This window comes from Lepus europaeus, chromosome 18, assembly GCF_033115175.1.
Source record: "Lepus europaeus isolate LE1 chromosome 18, mLepTim1.pri, whole genome shotgun sequence".
Classification (NCBI taxonomy): Eukaryota; Metazoa; Chordata; class Mammalia; order Lagomorpha; family Leporidae; genus Lepus; species Lepus europaeus.
In genome coordinates, this window is record NC_084844.1 from 10693596 (window position 1) to 10713560 (window position 19965).

The window sequence follows — 19965 nt, forward strand, 5'->3', positions numbered from 1 at the left end:
GTCACTGGACAATAAACCAGGCAGCAATCACTCTGCGAGAAGAGAGGAAGCCCCAAATGCCACTTTCTATTGAGAAGCCACAGTTCAGTTTTATTCAGAGCAAAGTAAACAGGAACTTTCAATCATACTAGAAGAAACTCGGGTTTGGAATCTGTACTCAAACTACACATGCAGTGAGGACAATATTCTGCTAAAACAAATGATTTGCTGCTGCATTTATCTACGTTTGCCTAATATTAACGATTATAAACAGAGCAGTGCAACTAGTATTTGGAACAGTCCTTACAGTGTTACAGTGTCAGGCACAATGTTTCACTTCTCTTCACACCACTGGTTCTCTTTGCGTACCTGGGCTGCTTCTTCAGTAAAGTCATTCTTAATGTTGAAGGTCTTGCGAATCTCCTCAGGAGTCTTCCCCTTGATCATATTGGCAACAGTCCTGCACGAAAGGTCCAGCAAACCTTTGATGTCTAAGTAGTTTGCAGCCAGAATAAGCTCAAAAAGTGTTTCTTGGTCAACTTGAGTGATCTTTTAAAAGTTGGCATTGTAAATAAAACAACTTCCAAAAAGTTTCTGAAATAGAATTAAAAAATATTATCTTTAAAAAAAAAAAGAAAGAAATGTAACTGAAGGGCCTGAGATGAGAAAGGGCATTAGTTAATAGACTGGGAAGCAGAACAGAAAAGAACATGATGAGAGAATGAATCTGGAGTTACTCAAGGACAGATCCTGCAGCATCTGGCAAACCTAGAGCAATGAAAGGCCATTGAGGTAATTTGATCAGGGAAAAGATATGATTAGCTTTCCAAATTTAAGGTGACCTTCCTGATATACCCCCAGATAATTTATTGTAGAAGAATCAGGGAAAATAAAATGCAATCTCCTAATGAGAAAATGGTGGCTTAGACCATAGCGGAGGCAGCCAAAAGAGAGAGAGAAAAATGTTTTGATGTCACTTAGGTAAGCAGAATTAATTTGACTAGTAGATTTGTTTTTTATTTTTATTAATTCACTGAATTTCTTCTATGTGTTTTACACTGTGTTTCGTCATGGGAGTTGAAGTGAAAAAACATAGAGGCTGCCTGCAGGAGTCATTTCAGTCAGGGACAGGGGATGGGGAAAAGTAATATAGTTAACAAAGTAAAATAAAGCATGATTGGAAATTGGAACTGCAAGAGTTATTTTGGATATTGTATTTATAGTGGCCTGGTTAGCCATCTGCAATGAAGTTATATTTGAGAGATCAGGAGAAAGTGAGGGAGTGAACCTTATATCTACTAGAGGAGGAACACTTGAGCCCATAATGTTCTAGAGCTTGGATGTTGGAATTTTGAGACAGATAATGGAGTCCAATATGGTTGGAGCAAAGATTTTACTTTCATCTTTTTATTTTCTGAAACTTTCTATGCTTGCTGTGGTCTGCATGGATAAAACTGCATTTTTAAAAACTTTCATTTACTCTCTATTTCTTTTTAATGTTTATTTTCATCTACTTTAAAGGCAGAATCACACACACACACACACACACACGAGAGAAAGAGACAGAGACATAGGGAGATCTTTTACCCATTGTGTCACTCCCTAAATACCCACAACAGCCATAGCTGGGCTAGACTGAATTCAGGAGCCCAAGCTCCCTGTGTTGGTGGTAGGCACTTAGGTACTTGAGCCATCATCTTCCCAGATGTCAGAGTTACAGAGAGGGAGAGAGGGAGGGAGGGAGAAAAATATCTTCCATCCACTGGCTCACTCCCTATATGACTGTAATAGCCAGGACTGAGCCAGGCTAAAGCCAGGAAACAGGAACTCAAACACTTGAGCCACCTTTCACTAAGGAGCTGGGTTGGAAGTGAAACAGTTGGGAATTGAATTGGCACCCATAAGAGATGCCACTATTGCTGGCTGCAGTATTACCCACTATCCTGCCGTGCCAGCCCCTATTTGCTTCTTATTTCTACATGATTAAAAGTTATGACTGCTATAATCGCCTCTAGATTTTTTCTCTTGGATTCTTATTCTTATTCTCCAACCACTCTCATCCTGTTTTGTGATTTTCCCCTTCTTTGTGCTCACAGCTCATTGCTTTAATGGATATTTGGAGAATAAATGTTCGTTGACCAAATACTGGACTAGAGGATTCGTAACTTTGCAAACCACCCTGAATGCTGCTATTATAGAAGTAAGTATAAAAAAAAAAAGAAGTAAGTATGTAATGAAAATGTTCTAATAACTAATGTAAATGAAATCCACAAACATCAAGAGTTTGATAAAAGATGATTGTCTTAGTCCATTTTTTGCTGCTGTCGCAAAAATGCCTGAGACTGGATAATTTACGAAGAGTAGAAACCTAGTTCTCATTTCTGGAGGCTGGGAAGTGCAACTTCATGGTCTCTGCAAGTTGAAAGTCTGATGAAGGCCTGTTCCTCACAGATGTCACTATCTAAGTGTCTTCACTTGTGGCTGGGATACAAGCGTGAAAGGGGGACTAATGTCTTGTCTTCTGGTGGAAGAGTGGAATAGCAAAAAGGATCTCAGCTAGTTCCCTCCAGCCATTTTAGAAGGACTAATACATTACAGAAAGGCCCTCATGACTTGATCACTCTCCAAAAGGCCCTTACCTCTAATATCAGCACAATGGGGATTGTGTTTCAACCTGAATTTTGGAGGTTACATGTCAAGCCATACCAATGATAAATAGTCAGGCTTTATGTTTTTATAATGAAACAAATATTTGAAGAAAGAAAGCATTCTTTTTTCTTTTTTAAAATTTTAATTTGAATGGATAATAGAATCACCAGAAGCTATAAAAACAATGTACAGGGAGTTTTATTTACCATGGACTCAGTGTTCCCCATTGCTAATATCTTAAATAACTACAGTATAATATTAAAACCAGGAAACCGAAATTAATGCAATCCATAGCACTTGTTCAGATTTCACCAGTTTCCATCTTGTAAATGATGATTATGTTTGCTTGAACCCTTCTTCAGATCACAACAAACCACTCTGTGATGGAGGAATTGATGTCAGTTACTGCTACAAATATGAAGACATTACCTTTCATTTCTAAAGATATTCTTCAAAATGAGTTGTTTATTTTTTTCACCTTGTTTTATTTCTCCCCATTTATATATTTTGTATCGGTCAATGTTACAAAAGAGAGAAAAAAGTATAAAGATTTGATGAAAATGATGGGTCTACAAGATTCAGCATTCTGGTGAGTGAATAATTCAAGTAATGCAAACCAATAAACAGGAAAAATAATAGCAGTGAAAAATGCTATTGGTTCAAAACATCATGGTTTCAGACTTGATACGCTGGTTACTCCTTTTGTTTTGACTTTTTGATTTAGTCTTTCTTAAATTTTGCCATGAAGAATATGCTATGATTACAATTTGCTGAGCATTTTTTCTGTGCTATGAATGTCTTAAGTTAAACCTTTGATGGAACAACTCTCCAATTTGTAAACAAAAAAGAAAAATGAAAGTCAAAGAGAATAAGGTCTTGCCAAATGTCAGATAGATGGTGAATGTCAAAGCTGGGCTTCCAACCTAGATGCCCTGATTAAAGCTCTCCTGTAGATTTCTCTAAGACTCTTCATGTTGAAGAGAGTATGAAGGTACTTTGAAAGTTCATGGGAAAATATAATTAAAAGATAAGTTTATTTTAGCATACAAAAATGATACCCACTGCTCTTTTATAATACATATTTCTATGAACATTTTGAGGACTCTCTATAATCTTATAATGGATGTATACAAGTGTTTAGGGTTTTGGTAAACATGGATATATTTTTGGAGTAACTAAATACTGTATGTTGGAGTTAAATGTGATAGTGTATGTAATGTGCACAAGAGACGTAGCATATAGGCTGACCTATAAGAAAGTATTAATAGGAGCAATTGCTTTTTATCGATATATATATCTTATACCATTCCATGATAATTTGTATTTTCATGTAAATATTCTCTTATGTGCACATATGTAAATCTGTAAAACAAATAAATGAGACGTGTAAAGACAGCCAATAATAAGTAAGTGATATTGGTAGATAGGAATGCAAATCATACAAACACTAAACTCAGAGGTCAAAGCAGAAAATTTTTGCAATACTTTCAGTGACAAAAACCATACTGCCTAAGAAAAGGAAGAAAGGAAAAATAATCTATTTCTCTTACCCCAAAATAAATATAACTTTTTTGTATGTCAAATCATAGGAGCTACTTCTTTATATATTCCCTATTTACCAAAAAATACCTTATGGATATAGAACTACCTGAACTGAACAAGCAATTATTTACTGGAAAATCTTTTGCAAGCCACATGTTCTCTTAACTAAAATTATGGTCTAAGAAACTTGCTTTTCTGGAGAGTATATTATATTAACTGTGAAATAGAAAAAAGGAAATATATCTTTAAAAAAGGAAGAAATTTTTTTTTTTTTTTTTGCACAAGAACTTTGGAAAATACAAAACAATGTACTTATGGAAACTCATGGAGACTGTTAGGAGGGAGTGGGGGAGACCCTGTAAAATGGGACTGCTTTTAGTCAAGACATATCCTCTGGGACAATATGTCTATAGTCAACTGGGCACTGGAAGACATGAGTCACTGCTATACCAAAATGAAAAAGGTGGGATAGGCGTTAGGCCTAGCAACGAAGACACTACCTGGGGCACCTACATCCTGTTCTGGAGTGCCTGTGTTGGAGTTCCAGCTCAGTCTTCACATTCCAGCTGCATGCTCGTGCAGAATCTGGGAAGCAGTGATGGCTTCAGTTTGAATGTCTGAGACATGATTTAGTTCCTGGCTCCAGGTTCCAGCCTAGTCCAGCTCCAGCCTAGTCCAGCTCCAGCTGGCTGTAGCAATCATTTGGGGGAATGAACTAGCAAACGGGAGCTCATTCTGTCTCAGTCTCGCTAATAAAATTAAATAAATAAATTTAAAAGGTTTTGAACATCTCTGCATGGATTCATTCTCAAAGTAAGTAATTTTTAGTAGGCATATATCCTGAAACATAACAGAATGAATTCATAACTAAATCTGTAAAACTAAGGCAAAGATTCTGAAGCATTTTTAGTAAGTTCCAGCTGTCAGATGGAAATAAATTTTCTGACTTTTTTAAACCCATGTAATATGAAATGTAGTCTGTTTTTAATTTTCATTTTATCTGAAAAGGAAAAGTGGAGAAAGAGATAGACATATCCTACAATGGTTCACTCTCCAAATACCCTCAACAGCCAGGGTGCCCCAGGATCCTAGAACTCAATCTGGACTTCCTATATAGTGACAGGGACCCACGTACTTGATGCAAGTGTGTGTACTTTAGCAGGATTACAATTGGAGGCATATCTTAATCCCAGGCACTCTGATATGGGATGCAGATGTCCCAAAGAGCAATTTAACCAGTGTGCCACATGGCCATCCTGCAAGTTTACAATATTGAACATTATGATATTATGTTAATGTTAATGCTAAGAGTATGATGTCTGACTTGCCTTGTTTTCAGCAAGCAAAAAGAAAAAAAAACAAGTGGGTTTTTGAAGTGCATTAACATTTACTCCCCAACTCCGACCCTGCAACTGCTCCCTTTTTCTAACATCTTGATTTATTTCATTCATAATTCTCCTGTGCTCTGATTTAAAGTAGTTCCCTTCTGTATTCAGAGAGTGCATTCCGCATAATGAAAGCTGATGTATCTAAGATAGGCAGACTCATTGCAATGACATGAAATTTACAAAGAAGTTAAATAAGCAACAAGCAACATTGATGTGTTCTACTGGATTATATTGACACAAGGTCCTGGTTTTAATACTTTGGCTATATTCTTCATCCATGGAATTATTATATAATAGAGCAGTTCTAAGTACAGAAAAGAACCCTTGACAGAGAAAAACATGCAACTTCAACTGTGCTTTGGTACATTTCATTTTATGACCTTGGATAAACTCATTAACTGATAAATGGAATGTAGTTTTATTTGTGAAATGAAAAATGTGGGCTGAAATACTTTTTGGCATTTTAGAGCTAGTATTGAATATTCTTTCTTAATAACTACTTCATGAATATGGGAGTACTAGCATATCTAAGGCAATATAGTAAGAACATATAAAGTGTACTATAATTTTCTATCAGTTTAGGTAAAAAATGATAAACATAAACAGGAAGAATGCAATGGACTTAGTATTATGAAATTTCTGTTTTCTACTACTAAGGAAGTTAGAAGTGCTGCCTGCTGAGATCGTTAAGAAGGGTCAAATTATCATCTTTCCTGATTCTTGTAGAATTACTGGATTGATCAGCAGCCATTAAATTTCCTTCCAACTCTTCAATTAAGGACACTTTGGTAATATCTAATAAAGATGAAGATACAAATGCTTATTTTCTTTCCTTCAGAGTCTTCACCTGTGGTATATTTCTTATGCACTTCCCTTACCCTAAAAAAAGGACAAGCACAGTAATTTTCTTGGCAACATTGTAGTAGAAAACAATTGGAAATAACCTAAATAAATGTCTGCAGGCTGGAGAACACTGGGATACATTCATGCAGTGAAATATACAACCGTGTATCAACATTAACACTAATATTAACATTGTTAATGTTGATTAATAAAAGAGAGTTGCAGAAGGATACATACAGTACAATACTATTTTTACAAAGTTCAAACTGCTTATACAAAACATGCATACAGATCTAATGGTAACCCTGCAGATTCCAGCACAGCCAAGCTGTTGTTCATAGTCACTGAATTTGTTGCATTTTATCTTGTTAGTTGGTGCCTGTACCAGTATTAGTGTCATCTACTGTGTTCACATATGGTTAAGGCAATCAAAACATCTGAGAATTATAAATAGTACATTAGGTGGAGAAAGGACAATTGTGATCAGGAAAGGGATATACAATGAGCTTCTGCCATTTTATTCATACTTAGTTATTAATCTATGTGATAGGTACAATGTAATATTATTATTTAGTGGTTTTATGTTTTAAATATTTCATAGTAAAGTTAATTAACTTTTGTCTTTATTTAGGCTCTCCTGGGGTTTGATGTATGCTGGTTTCATCTTTATTAGTTCCATATTCATTACAGTTATCATAACATCCAGCCAAATCGTAGTTATGACTGGTTTCATGGTCATATTTACACTGTTTTTCTTATATGGAGTATCTTTGGTAAGTTCATATGTTTATTGCCACTTTCTTTGCTTTAGGCCATAACTATATATAGCAGATATTAATAACCCAGCATATCACTGCACTCACTTCTTTCAAGTGCAGTGTATGTGTTTACTTGAGAAAACCTCTATGAATATGAGAAAATGATGCAACCCAAGTACAATTGGACCTCTCTTTGGCATAATGCTCTGAGTTAATGGAATGATGTATCAAAAGAAAAAATAGGGGCTGGAGCTGTGGCATAGAAGGTTAAACCTCTGCCTGCAATACTGGCATCCCCCATGGGCACTGATTCAAGTCCCAGCTGCTCCACTTATGATCCAGCTCCCTGCTAATGTACCTGGAAAAGCAACAGAAGATCACCCAAATACTTGGGCTCCTGCACCCAAGTGGGCAACCTGGAAGAAGCTCCTAGATTTGACCTGCCCTGGTCTTAGCCATTGCGCATTTTAGCCATTTGTGGAGTGAACCAGTGGGTGGAAGATTCTCTCCGCCTCCCCTTCTCTCTCTGTATATCTGCCTTTCAAATAAATAAATAACCTTTAAGAAAATGATTTTGGCTCTAAAACTGTCAAAGAATTTTTAGATGATTATTAATGATAATCTTGAGGGGTAGACCTACCATTTTTTCTTCTAAGGGTCTTTATCAGATGATTGCTGATCACAATATCTCTTCTAATACTCTACTTTGCCCTAACTTCCCACTCCTTTCCCTCTCTGAACAATGGCCTCTAATTTAATCCATATTATAGAATGTTTTATGCAGAGGGTATGTAGATGTTCTTTCTTAGGACATTAGTTTAGGTTAATTCAGTGTTTCAAGTCTGTATTTATACCCTGTCTTCTCCTCTTCTCCCAGATTTTTCCTTACCTATTCCTCTGGAACCAAAGCATAGCATTTGAGAAGGGCAAAGGATACTCTTTAAAAATGAATAATATTTTCATTATTTTCTCACTGATAAGTATGTAGATTTATGCTGTAATATAAAAGCCTGCAATTTATTGTACTGGCAATGATTCTCAGCAAACTAATGTGTATGACAGAGAAACATCCTCTCTCTTTCAGGTAGCCTTAGCATTCCTACTGAGTGTGTTGTTAAAGAAAGCTGCCCTCACCAATTTGATTGTGTTTCTCCTTACCTTATTTTGGGGGTGTGTGGGATTCACTGTATATTATAAACAACTTCCTTCATCTCTGGAGTGGATTCTAAGTATTTGTAGCCCCTTTGCCTTTACTGCTGGAATGTCTCAGGTAAGAGTACAATTAATTGGTTCATTATTCAACACTCAAGAGAACTTGGAATTTCGTTACCATTTATAAACAATACCATTTCTTTTTATTTCATTTTAATTTTAATTAACATTTAACAGGTTCAATATTATTTGTAGATGCAAGTCTAAGAACATAATGATATTCCCTTCTTCCCTCCCTCCTTCTTTCCTTCTTTCTTTCTTTCTTTCTTATTTTTAGTTTTCAAGCTATATTTCAAATTACATTGCAGTAAAAAGGCTGAATACCTCACTGAGAACTTTAACAATTAAAAATCAGAAGACCCTATTTAATTGGAATATAGACAATAGCTATAAACAATAACTAAATGGAAAAAAATGACCATTTCACCCATATACAGTTTTTTTCTGTCAATTAGTCATTCATAATTTCTTTTAATGTAATAGAACCAATGAAAATATAACATTTAAATATTTCCTGTGTGGTTGCAAGATAATAATTAAGTTCATTTAGACTTTCAGCCATTTCCTCTCAACATTTTATACACAGGAATAATTTTATGTAGATTGCAGTGCAAATAATTATACATTACATTCTTTGTACTCTGTTGCTATAGATAGGGAGCACATACTGTATTTGTCTTTTGGGCACTGGCTTACTTCACTAAGTATAATGGTTTCCCATTGAATCTATATTGTTGCAAAAGACAGGATTTCTTTCTTTTTTATGACAGAATAATATTCCATAGCATATATATATATATATATATATATATGTATGCCACATTTTCTTTATCTAGTCATCAGATGATGGACATCTGGTTTGATTCCATATCTTAGCTATTGTGAATTGAACTACAATAAACATGGGGGTACAGATCACCCTTTTATATTCTGATTTCATTTCATTTGGGCAAATTTCTCAGAGTGGGATGGCTGGGTCATATGGTAGATCTACTTTCATCTTTCCAAGAAATTACCAAACTGTCTTCCACAATGGTGGTACTAGTTGGCATTCCCACCAGCAGTAGATTGGGAAACCTTTTTTCCCACATCCTCACCAACATTTATTTTTTGTTGGTTTACATATGATAATCATTCTAAGATGTGGTGAAAGATCACTGTGGCTTTTATTTGCATTTCTCTAATGGCCAGTGATCCCAAGCATTTTTTCAGGTGTATGTTGGCCATTTGAATTTCCTCTCTTGAAAAATTCCTGTTCAAGTCCTTTGCCCATTTCTTAACTGGAGTGTTTGTTTTATTGTTGAGTTTCTTGAGCTCTTTATAGATTCTGGATTTTAATTCTTTATCAGTTGCATAGATTGCAAATATTTTCTTTCATTCTGACAATTGCCTCTACACTGTGTTGATGGCTTCCTTTGCAGTGCAGAAGATTTTAGCTTGATGTAATCCCATTTGTCTATTTTTGCTTTGATTTCTTGATTGCCTGTGCTTTTGGCATTTCTTCCAAGAAATCTTTGCCTATGCTGATGTCTTGCAGAGTGTCCCAAATGTTCTTCTCTAGTAGTTTGATGTTATCAGGTCATAAATTTAGATCCTTAATCCACGTTGAGTTGATTTTTGTATATGACGTGAGGTAGAGAGAGACAGAGAGGTCTTCCTTTTCCATTGGTTCACCCCCCAATAGCCGCCATGGCCAGCGCGCTGCAGCTGACACATGGTGCTGATCATAAGCCAGGAGCCAGGTGCTTCTCCCGGTCTCCCAGGGGGGTGCAGGGCCCAAGCACTTGGGCCATCCTCCACTGCACTCCCGGGCCACAGCATAGAGCTGGACAGGAAGAGGAGCGACTGGGACAGGATCCAGCTCCCCAACTGGGACTAGAACCCGATGTGCCGGTGCTGCAGGCGGAGGGTTAGCCAATGAGCCATGGTGACGGCCCTATGTCTCTCTTTATATCTGTTAACATTTGTGTTAAACAGCCAGATACCCTGGTATTAGGTGCATGTAAATTTATTATAGTCACATCTTCCTCTGGAATTGATCCCTTAATCATTACATAATGCTCTTCTGTGTCTGTTTTAATTTTTTTTTGTGTTAAGGTTGTTTTGACTGATAGTAGGATGGCTATATCTCTCATTTTTCTTTCCATTAGCATGGAATATCTTTTTCCATCCTTTTAGTTTGTGTATATTTTTATTGATGAGGTGTATTTCTTGTAGACAGCAAATAGATGGGTCTTATTTTTTTAATCCATTCATCCAGTATATGTATTTTCACTGGAGAATTTAGGCCATTTACATTTAAGCTTACTATTGATAAGTAATGACTCTTGGCCCTGTGATTTTTCCATATTTATTCCTATTGTTTGCTTTGGATTCCCATTGTACTGGGAGATTTTCTGCTTTCACATTCTTTCATAATGATGACTATTTTTCTGTGTTTCTGTGTAGCACATCCTTAAGCATCATTTGTAAGGCTGGATGAGTGGTGACAAATTCTTTCAATTTCTGTTTGTTATGGAAAGTCTTTATTTCGCCTTCATTCTTAAATGAGAGCTTTACAGGGTATAGTATTCTGGGTTGACAATTTTTTTTTTCTTTGAAGATTTGAACTGTGACTCTCCTTTCTTAGCCTGTAGGGTTTTTGATGAGAAATCAGCTGTCTGTCTAATTGGAGATCCTCTGAAGGTAACTTAGTATCTCATCTGCATTTTAGAATCTTTTCTTATGTTTAACTGTTGAAAGTTTGACTACAGTATGTCATAGTAAAGATCTTTTCTGGTCATGTCTATTAGGAGTTCTATGTGCTTCCCATACTTAGATGTCCTTTTCTTCCTCCAAATTAGGACATTTTTCTGTAATTATTTAACTGAATAGGCCTTCTCTCTCTTTCCACTCCTTCAGGAACTCCTATGCCCTGTATGTTGGGTCATTTGATAGTATCTCATAAGTCTCAAACAATGTTGTTAATTTTTCTAATTTCTTCTTTTTAGTAGTCTGACTGAGATATTTCCAAAGATTTATCTTCTAATTCAGATATTCTTTCACCAAGTCTGTTGTTGAGGCTTTCCATTGTATTTTTTATTTGCCATAATGAATTCTTTATACCTAATATTGCAGTTTGATTTCTTGTCAGAATCTCTATCTCTTGCAAGAATTTTTCATCCATGTCATATATGGATTTGACTCATGAATTTGCTTCTCATTGATTCTGAGTAATCCTAGAATCATTATTTTGAAATCTTTTCAGGCATTTTATCAATTTCTCTTTCTTCACACTCTAATATTGAAGTGTTGTTGTGTTCCTTTTGGGGAGTGATATTGTCTTCCTTGTTCTTGTTTCTAGTGGTTCTGTGTTTATTTTTAGGCATTTGTGAAACACTTGGTTTTATTCAATGATGAGTTTCATCTTTGAACTATGCCTCTGTTCCTTAGTGGAGTGTCTGCTCCCTTAGGGAATACCCAGAGGCATGTGCTGGGTTTGCCCAGGAGCTCTGGTCAGTGCTCGAGAGTGGAGCAAGAATCCAGGGTGACGCTTAAGAGGAGTGTGGTAGATCCCCTCTATTGTCAGCAAGGAGGAGGGGATGATCATGGATGCTGGCATAATCACAACCTCACCTCCTCTCTTCCAAGGTGCTCAATGCCCAGGTTATCCCACAGTGGGTACAACTCAAACCCATGCTGGTACATGAACCACACAAAGAATCTGTGCCATCCTCAGTGTGAACACAGAACTCTGTGCAATGACCCATCCCAGGCACTCAGGGAGCTGTAAGCCTCTGACACCAGCCTGGAGGCCCAACTACACTCCACACCCTATGGTACAGTTCAGTATTCCCACAACATGCAAGGCTCTCACAGTCATGAGGTGCAGAGGATCCCCTCTCTTCCTTGCAAGCTGCCCTGTCCTTGGAGAGAGCAGAATAATTTCCTGAGCCAGCTTCCTGTGGGTGCTCTGCCTTGGCAGTTTGAGCTCCAGAGCCTGTGATAAGTTGAGAGGATGGAGGCACCTCACATTCCTAAATGGATGCCTAGCCCATTATTGACCCTGCCAGCCAGGCAAAGTCAGTGCGTATCGCAGAATTTTCCCTCTGGTAAAATCTCTGGGTCACACATGCAAGAGTTGCTGAACCCTCTACTGGTGTTAAATGGTGGCTGAAACCAGGAACCAAGAACTCCATCTGTCTAAGTCTTCCACATGAGTGGCAGGAATGCAAGTATCTGGGCCATAATCCTCTGCACAGGCATATTCATTGAAAGCTAATCAGAAGCAAAGGCAGGACTGGATCCCAAGCACTCTGATATGGGATGCAGTCCTCACAAACAGCAGTTTAACCTGCTTCATGACATCACTTGCACCTACAATGCAGTTTTTTATGACCCCTATTTTCTTCTGGTATCCATTTCATCATGCTAAAAGTAGAAATGCTTTGACTAATGACTTCATGTCCTTATTCATATGTAATATCTCAAAAAGTTTATGTAAAATGGATTAAAAATTAGTTTATTTTGGTGTAAAAAAATTTGAATCCCATGCATACAGTTCATGGCAAAAGCACAGAATGAAAAAAAAAAAAAGCTATCCATGGATTTTGGAGTATATTTTGCACCCAAATAAACTTATGCGGTAATTTATTTTACACAAATTTTTAGAAATACACTAATAACTAATAAGGACTTTTAACATTTATTACTGTTTTTGTTTGATTCTTAGATTATCCACCTAGATTTTAACATGAATGGTGTAATTTTTCCTGATCCTTCAGGAGACTCATATAAAATGATAGCAACTTATTCTATGCTGGCTTTTGATGGTCTTATTTACTTGGTATTGGCATTATACTTGGACAAAATCTTACCCTGTAAGTAATATTGGATTTTTTTACCTCAATAGTTTGTTGATTACATTTAACATTTTTTCTTAATGTTATATAAATATATTTTAAGAAATAAGTACTAAATATTTTTATCTTTGCTAAATAAATTCTTCATTTCTATTTCATAGTTTTAATGGTCCGAGAATTTGTATCAGAGCATGCTGAAATAAATTAGTTTCTACAATGGTTTGGCCATTAAACTGTGAAAGTGCTTTCTAATAAATATTTGTTCAGCATTATATTATACATTAATATTACTATATAACATATATTATATATTATTCTCAACATTTTCCACATATTGTTTGCATTGACAGAGTATATTAATTACCTAGTTAGCTTTTCTTTATCTTGCAAAAAAGAAAATTACACATTAGCCCAGCATTCCTTCATGTGTAAGGATGCTTTTTTCTCTTGTACAATCTTATTAACCCTCTTACTTCATGTATTTTTCTATTTTGATTGTAGTTTAGGGTATATTTCTATATAAATATTACACATATGTATATTTATACAGAAATATGTAAAATATATTTTATATATTTCTATGTAAATGCTTTTACATATTCCTATGTCTCTGTTAATTCTGCTTTGTACCTGAAGGCCTTCTAATAACACACACTAATTTTTAAAATATCAATAAATTAAAATGTTGGCCTTTTTAAATCCTGAACAAAAATAATTTCCATATATTTTAAATATATGTACTTGCTGGTGACTATACAGATTTTAGTTCTGTGATCAAAGTATTTAGGTTCACAAACATATCTGTAATTATTTTATGTGCCATTTTAAGTCTGTTTTCTCCCACATATTTAATTTAATTCCTTTCAGTATCTTTTAGATCATATTTCACTCAAACCTAGAGTTATACTTTATTGAAAGTTCTATTACATTTTTTAGCTTTTACAATGTATTATTTCTTTTCAGTTTCCTTTGCATATTTCCGAGTTTTCTTCTCATTGATAGGAGGTTAGAAACAAAAGATTTTGTGTTTAAAAGTTCAAGACCCTATGAACAAGGTTTTTTTGCTCCTTGCATTAATATTACTGTTGTGATCTCTGTTGCCTCTTGATTAGATGGAAAGGAGCGCCATTACTCTCCATTATTTTTCCTGAATTTTTTCTCTCGTTTCCAACACCAGAGGACTGATAATAAGATCATTGAGAAAGAAATAGATCCAGAGCATCTGTCCGATGATTGTTTTGAGTCAGTGGCTCCTGAATTCCAAGGGAAGGAAGCCATCAGGTAATCACACTTACATTAGAGTATGAGTGCAAGGCTGAAGTATTATTAACCAATAGCAACAGGGTAAGGCTGAGGCAAACTGATTGAGAAGAAATTCACTTTTATTGACAACACTTTAAACTGTTTCACTGCTGTCATCATAAATTTCTCTTAATTGCTGCCAGGAAAATTCTCTTTGGTTACCCCTATTTAATGTGACCTTGTAATGCTCCATTTGTCTTTTCCCATGCTTCTGTCTCTTGTCTCCCACTTTTCTTTTGTACTTGCTCTTTTCATTCTCTGAACTCTTCCTTCCGTAAATTGGTTGGCTTAATTGGTGTGGTGGAATAGGTAAGAAACTTAAGGTAAGAAATTCTTACCTCCTAATACTATACTTGTATCTCATTTGATATGTAAGCATAGAAAAATTAGTAAATTTCTTGAAGTGTCAGTGTCCTCTGTGAAACAGGAATAACATCTACTTTGTAGGCTATTATAATATTTGGTATGTAAATGGATCATGAAGAGTACTTTAAAAATCTATCCCCTGAGACCCTAATTCCACTGTTTTTAACTCAGCAGGTATAGTACTGAACCCAAGTAACCATGGATTTTAAATAGCATTGAAAATGTTTTCAGCAAAGTTTGCAATAAAGTTCAAGGATCAGATATTTAAATATTAGCCATTTATTTTTAGCAGAGGATCATATAGTACTTAATATGTACCAGACATGCACTAAATCTCACAAAAAAAACACAGATAATTTTATTTCTTATGTTTTACAAAAGAGAAAAGTGAAGAATTGAAAGATTAGATCTCCCAGCCAATGTTACACAACTATAAATAGGGAGCTGGGATCGAAATCCACACACTCGGGTTCTAGGTTCTCTGTTTTAAAAATTAGCCAAAATATGAGGAAGCAAAAGATTAATAAATTGGGAACCATAGCTAGAAAGTGAGCTGCAAGTATTACTCTCTAAGACAAAGAGCATAGATGTGATCCATATACCTAAGATTCATCCATCTAGTTCTTACCTTATTTCTGTTAAGTCTTCTAAAATGGCAATAGACCCCATTAGAATATAGCAACTCCATACAAAAAAGGCCAAGAATAGGATAATCTTCCAAAACTCAAGTCCAGTATTATCCACCCCTCTTGATATTATTATTCAAATTATATATGTCAGAGCCAATCTTCTTTTTTTTTTATTTATTTTTTTTATTAAACTTTTATTTAATGAATATAAATTTCCAAAGTATAGCTTATGGGTTACAATGGCTTCCCCCCTCCCATAACTTCCCTCCCGCCCGCAACCCTCCCCCCTCCCGCTCCCTCTCCCCTTCCATTCATGTAAAGATTCATTTTCAATTCTCTTTGTATACAGAAGATCAGTTTAGTATATACTAGGTAAAGATTTCAACATTTCTTCTAAGAAATATATTACATAGAAATATTAAGTGGCCAGTGCTGTGGCTTAGCAAATAAAGCCGCCACCTGCAGTGCTGCCATCCCATATGGGTGCTGGTTCAGGTCCTGGCTGCTCCACTTTCAATCCAGCTCTCTGCTGTGGCCTGGGAAAGCAGTGGAACATGACCCAAATCCTTGGGCCCCTGCACCCACATGGGAGACCCAGAAGAAGCTCATTGCTCCTGGCTTTGGATCGGCATAGCTCCAGCCACTACAGCCATTTGGGGAGTGAACCAGTGGAGGGAAGACCTGTCTCTCTCATTCCCTCTCAGCTTCTGCCTCTCTGTAGCTTTGCCTTTCAAATAAATAAATAAATAAATCTCTTTAAAAAAGAAACATTAAAAACTTTTATTTGCTCTTCTGCTGCTGCCTAGTGACCCAGGAGAAAAAGTGAAATGTTCTGTTCCTCCTCTGTGACCAACTCCTATGCCCCAGCACTAGCCAGGCTGTGCAATGTTGACTGGATATCCCTGTCTGTTGATCTGAGGTAGAGGCCTGGTGCTACTGGCAAACTAAGAATGGCAAGTCATCTGATAAAGGTTTTTTGGTTCCATCTTGGAGCACCTCACCTCAGATCCACACCAAAGTACAAAAGTGAGCTTGGCACCCCGCGTACATATTCAGTCACCACGAGGCTGGTTCTACGGATGCAAGGCAACCTGAAAGTGTCCTTTGGCTTCCCAGTCCACAAGTCTGATATCTACTTTCTTCACAGTGACCCTTTCTTAGTAACATAATTGCCTTTTCCCGCCCTAAACATGCCAAGTCTATGCCAATTAATCCATATGTGTGTATTTGATTTCGTATGTATGTGCAAGGTACTAATTTATTTCTCTTTTTCCAAGTAATCTGTAATTCTTCCCCTTTCCTTAGCAGTATTTAAATTTATGCATCAGAAAGTATGTAGGAAAGCTTGCAGTTGTAACTAGAAGCACAATCCTGGTTCAGCAGAAGTATCGGTATTTTATTCACAACTCTGACTGATGACTCTACAGTTGCATTCTCCTCTAGGGACATTGCTTGCACGTCTGTCAATTCCAGCATTCCCAGGACACAGGCAGGATGTCTTTCCAAAAAGCAAAGGGCATTCTTCATCTCTAAAATCTGAGAAAAGAAAAGAACTCCTAAATGGAAGCTTTTCTTTAAAGTGAAATAAAATGTAAATGTTCCATTTCAGTGAGCATCCTACTATAAAAAGAAAATACAATAAAATATCTTGTCATATTTAACATCCTTTAAGTCTTCTTAATTTATTATTCATTACTTTAATTAACAGAGTTCAAACATAAGCTGTTATAGAAGAAACCATATAAGCTGCAGATGATAAAGAATCTAGTGAACATCAGGTGTAGCATATGGGGAAACCATGATTAAAGCTTACAGGTGAATGAACTGATCTTGAATAGAAAAAAGAACATCAAGCATTCTAAGATTAGAGGAAGAAAGAATAATCACAGAGCATTCTACCTTTATCAGTGAAATTCTAATTGTTTTACTGTAACTTTCTAGAGACACATTTTTATTTTCTGTCCTAGAGCAATTTTTAATTAAAATTTTTAGTCATTCTGAATAGACTGGTTATGCCATCCTTATGAAGTGGTTCATTCCATCTGTCATTGTAACTGGAGTTATTCATAATCTATTTTTCTTCTGTTTGTTAAGTAAGCACTCCTTTTGTCATTTCAGAATCAGAAATGTTAAAAAAGAATATAAGGGAAAATCTGGAAAAGTGGAAGCTTTAAAGGGTAAAGAAAATATTTCATTCTTTCATTGACACAAAAAATGGCAATGTTTTAAATGTGAAAAATTTGAAAACATAGATAAGCAAAGAAAAAAAGAATACAAATACTCTATCACCTGGACGTTAATCACACTTAGGAACTTTTGGAAGCTAGAATGGTTTTTTTTTGGACAGGCAGAGTGGATAGTGAGAGAGAGAGACAGAGAGAAAGGTTCACCCTCCAATGGCTGCTGCGGCCGGCGCATCTTGCTGATCCGAAGCCAGGAGCCAGGTGCTTCTCCTGGTCTACCATGCGGGTGCAGGGCCCAAGCACTTGGGCCATCCTCCACTGCCTTCCCGGGCCATAGCAGAGAGCTGGCCTGGAAGAGGGACAACCGGGATAGAATCCGGTGCCCCAACCGGGACTAGAACCCGGTGTGCCAGCGCTGCAAGGCAGAGGATTAGCCTGATAAGCCACGGCTCTGGCCTAGAAGCTAGAATGTTAACAGAAGTACATATTTATGGGATACAATGTGATAACTCACTACAAGTCGTGATGTTTGACAATTAAGTCAGGTAAGTCAACATTTCCAACTCCTTAAACATTGCAGATGTTTTTGATTAATATCCAGAATTTGTACATGTTTAAGGGGTACAATGTGGTCTTTCATTAAATGTATAAAGTGTGTGCTGATCCACTCAAAGTAATTATGTTTTCCTTTCCTTGCCTTTAATTTATGTTTGGAGACTTCAAACTCCTGTCTTCTACTTGCACATAAAATTTCTATGTTATTGTAAACTATAGTCACCACCATGTACTGTGGAACACTAGAACTTATTTCTTCCACATATTTGTGTGGGTACCTGTTATAGAGCCTAAATGTTATATAAAATCCTGCTAAGTGTTTCATGAGTTTATTTCCTAGAATGTATCATACAGTGAAAATGTGATTTCACTTTGTTTATTAAGGTTAATAAGCAATATTTTATATATTTATACTATAAAGAGTTAAGATTCTTGACTTCTATTTCAAATCATTTATCTCCAATATTATAAAAATCCATATTGCCACAAAGCACATAATTCATAACTACAGTAATAGCAATAAGTAGTAAAATTTCATGGAGTCTTACTGTTTGTTGAGTAATTTATGTGGACTTTTTCTTCCCTTACTCCTATGAAAAACATATTATTGTCCTCTTCACCTCAAAGATGGGGAGACTGAGGCTTACATTTTTATTTATATAGTGATATGTGTCGGTTCATTTGGTAAGCAGTATCACTTTCCTCTTCCCTTTGAAACCATTTTGCTTTTTTCCACTTAATAAGCATAACAATTATTAATATACTTGTTTAATTGTCCAATATTATTTATTAAACAATTAATCTTTTTAATGAATTTGAAAAGCCATTTTATTAATGTTTATTTTTATGTTCATTTTCATTCATTTTGCTCATTTGGTTCATTTCTTACATTAGTCGCTGCATCCTGAACTAGTAGCATGTTATTTTTATTATTATGTTTGTGGTTCATTAGTGTCACTGTACCAGTAACTTATTGTTTTAGTTCTCTAATTTATTATTTTGGCAATTATGAAAATATTGAATATTCTATATTTTAAAGTATTAAAATTCTTGAGACATATATAACTTAATGTAATTATTTTCTTCCATGTTTAGGACTCTTGTCTAATTCTCTCCTATTTATAACATGAATATTTTGTTATAAAACTAGGCTTGTTCTTTGACATATACGAAGGTCAAATAACTGCGATTCTGGGTCACAGTGGAGCTGGTAAATCTTCACTTCTAAATATCCTTAATGGATTGTCTGTTCCAACACAAGGTGAGTAAAAAGAAAGATATCTGAAAATAGAATGAGGCTGTATGTATGCCTTTCTCATTTTAATTTGATGTCTAAGGATAAACAAGATTTTTTCAAAGTTGTTTCCCAGAGTGACATGATTATGAGTGTATTTACTATTTCCCCAACTTTACGAAAATCACTATCTTTATTCCATTGTGTAATATTTTAGGGACATATGCACTACTAAAGCATTCTTTGTGTTAAGAACAGTAATGATGGGGGCTGGCATTGTGGTTCAGTGGATTAAGCCATCACTTGTGATGCTGGCAACCCATATCAGAGTGCCAATTCCAGTCCCAGCTGCTCTGCTTCTGAACCAGCTCCATGCTAATGTGTCTGGGAAGGCAGCAGAAGATGGCCCAAGTATTTGGGCCCCTGCCACATGTGTGAGAGACTAGGATGGAATTTCTGGCTCCTGGCTTTAGCCTGGCCCAGA

The 19965-nt window shown here is 36.0% G+C and overlaps 1 protein-coding gene across 4 annotated transcripts in view; it reads left to right on the top strand.

The window, feature by feature from the left end:
- Positions 1 to 19965, top strand: part of ABCA6 (ATP binding cassette subfamily A member 6) — a 104353-nt gene that overhangs the window by 5654 nt on the left and 78734 nt on the right. For all 4 annotated transcript variants that reach the window (XM_062175536.1, XM_062175532.1, XM_062175535.1 and 1 more), the window contains 8 exons: positions 2076 to 2179; positions 2991 to 3217; positions 7033 to 7174; positions 8244 to 8429; positions 13083 to 13230; positions 14325 to 14493; positions 17628 to 17686; positions 19398 to 19508. In XM_062175536.1, the coding sequence (XP_062031520.1) occupies positions 2076 to 2179; positions 2991 to 3217; positions 7033 to 7174; positions 8244 to 8429; positions 13083 to 13230; positions 14325 to 14493; positions 17628 to 17686; positions 19398 to 19508 (1146 nt within the window). The remainder of the gene's footprint in view (positions 1 to 2075; positions 2180 to 2990; positions 3218 to 7032; positions 7175 to 8243; positions 8430 to 13082; positions 13231 to 14324; positions 14494 to 17627; positions 17687 to 19397; positions 19509 to 19965) is intronic.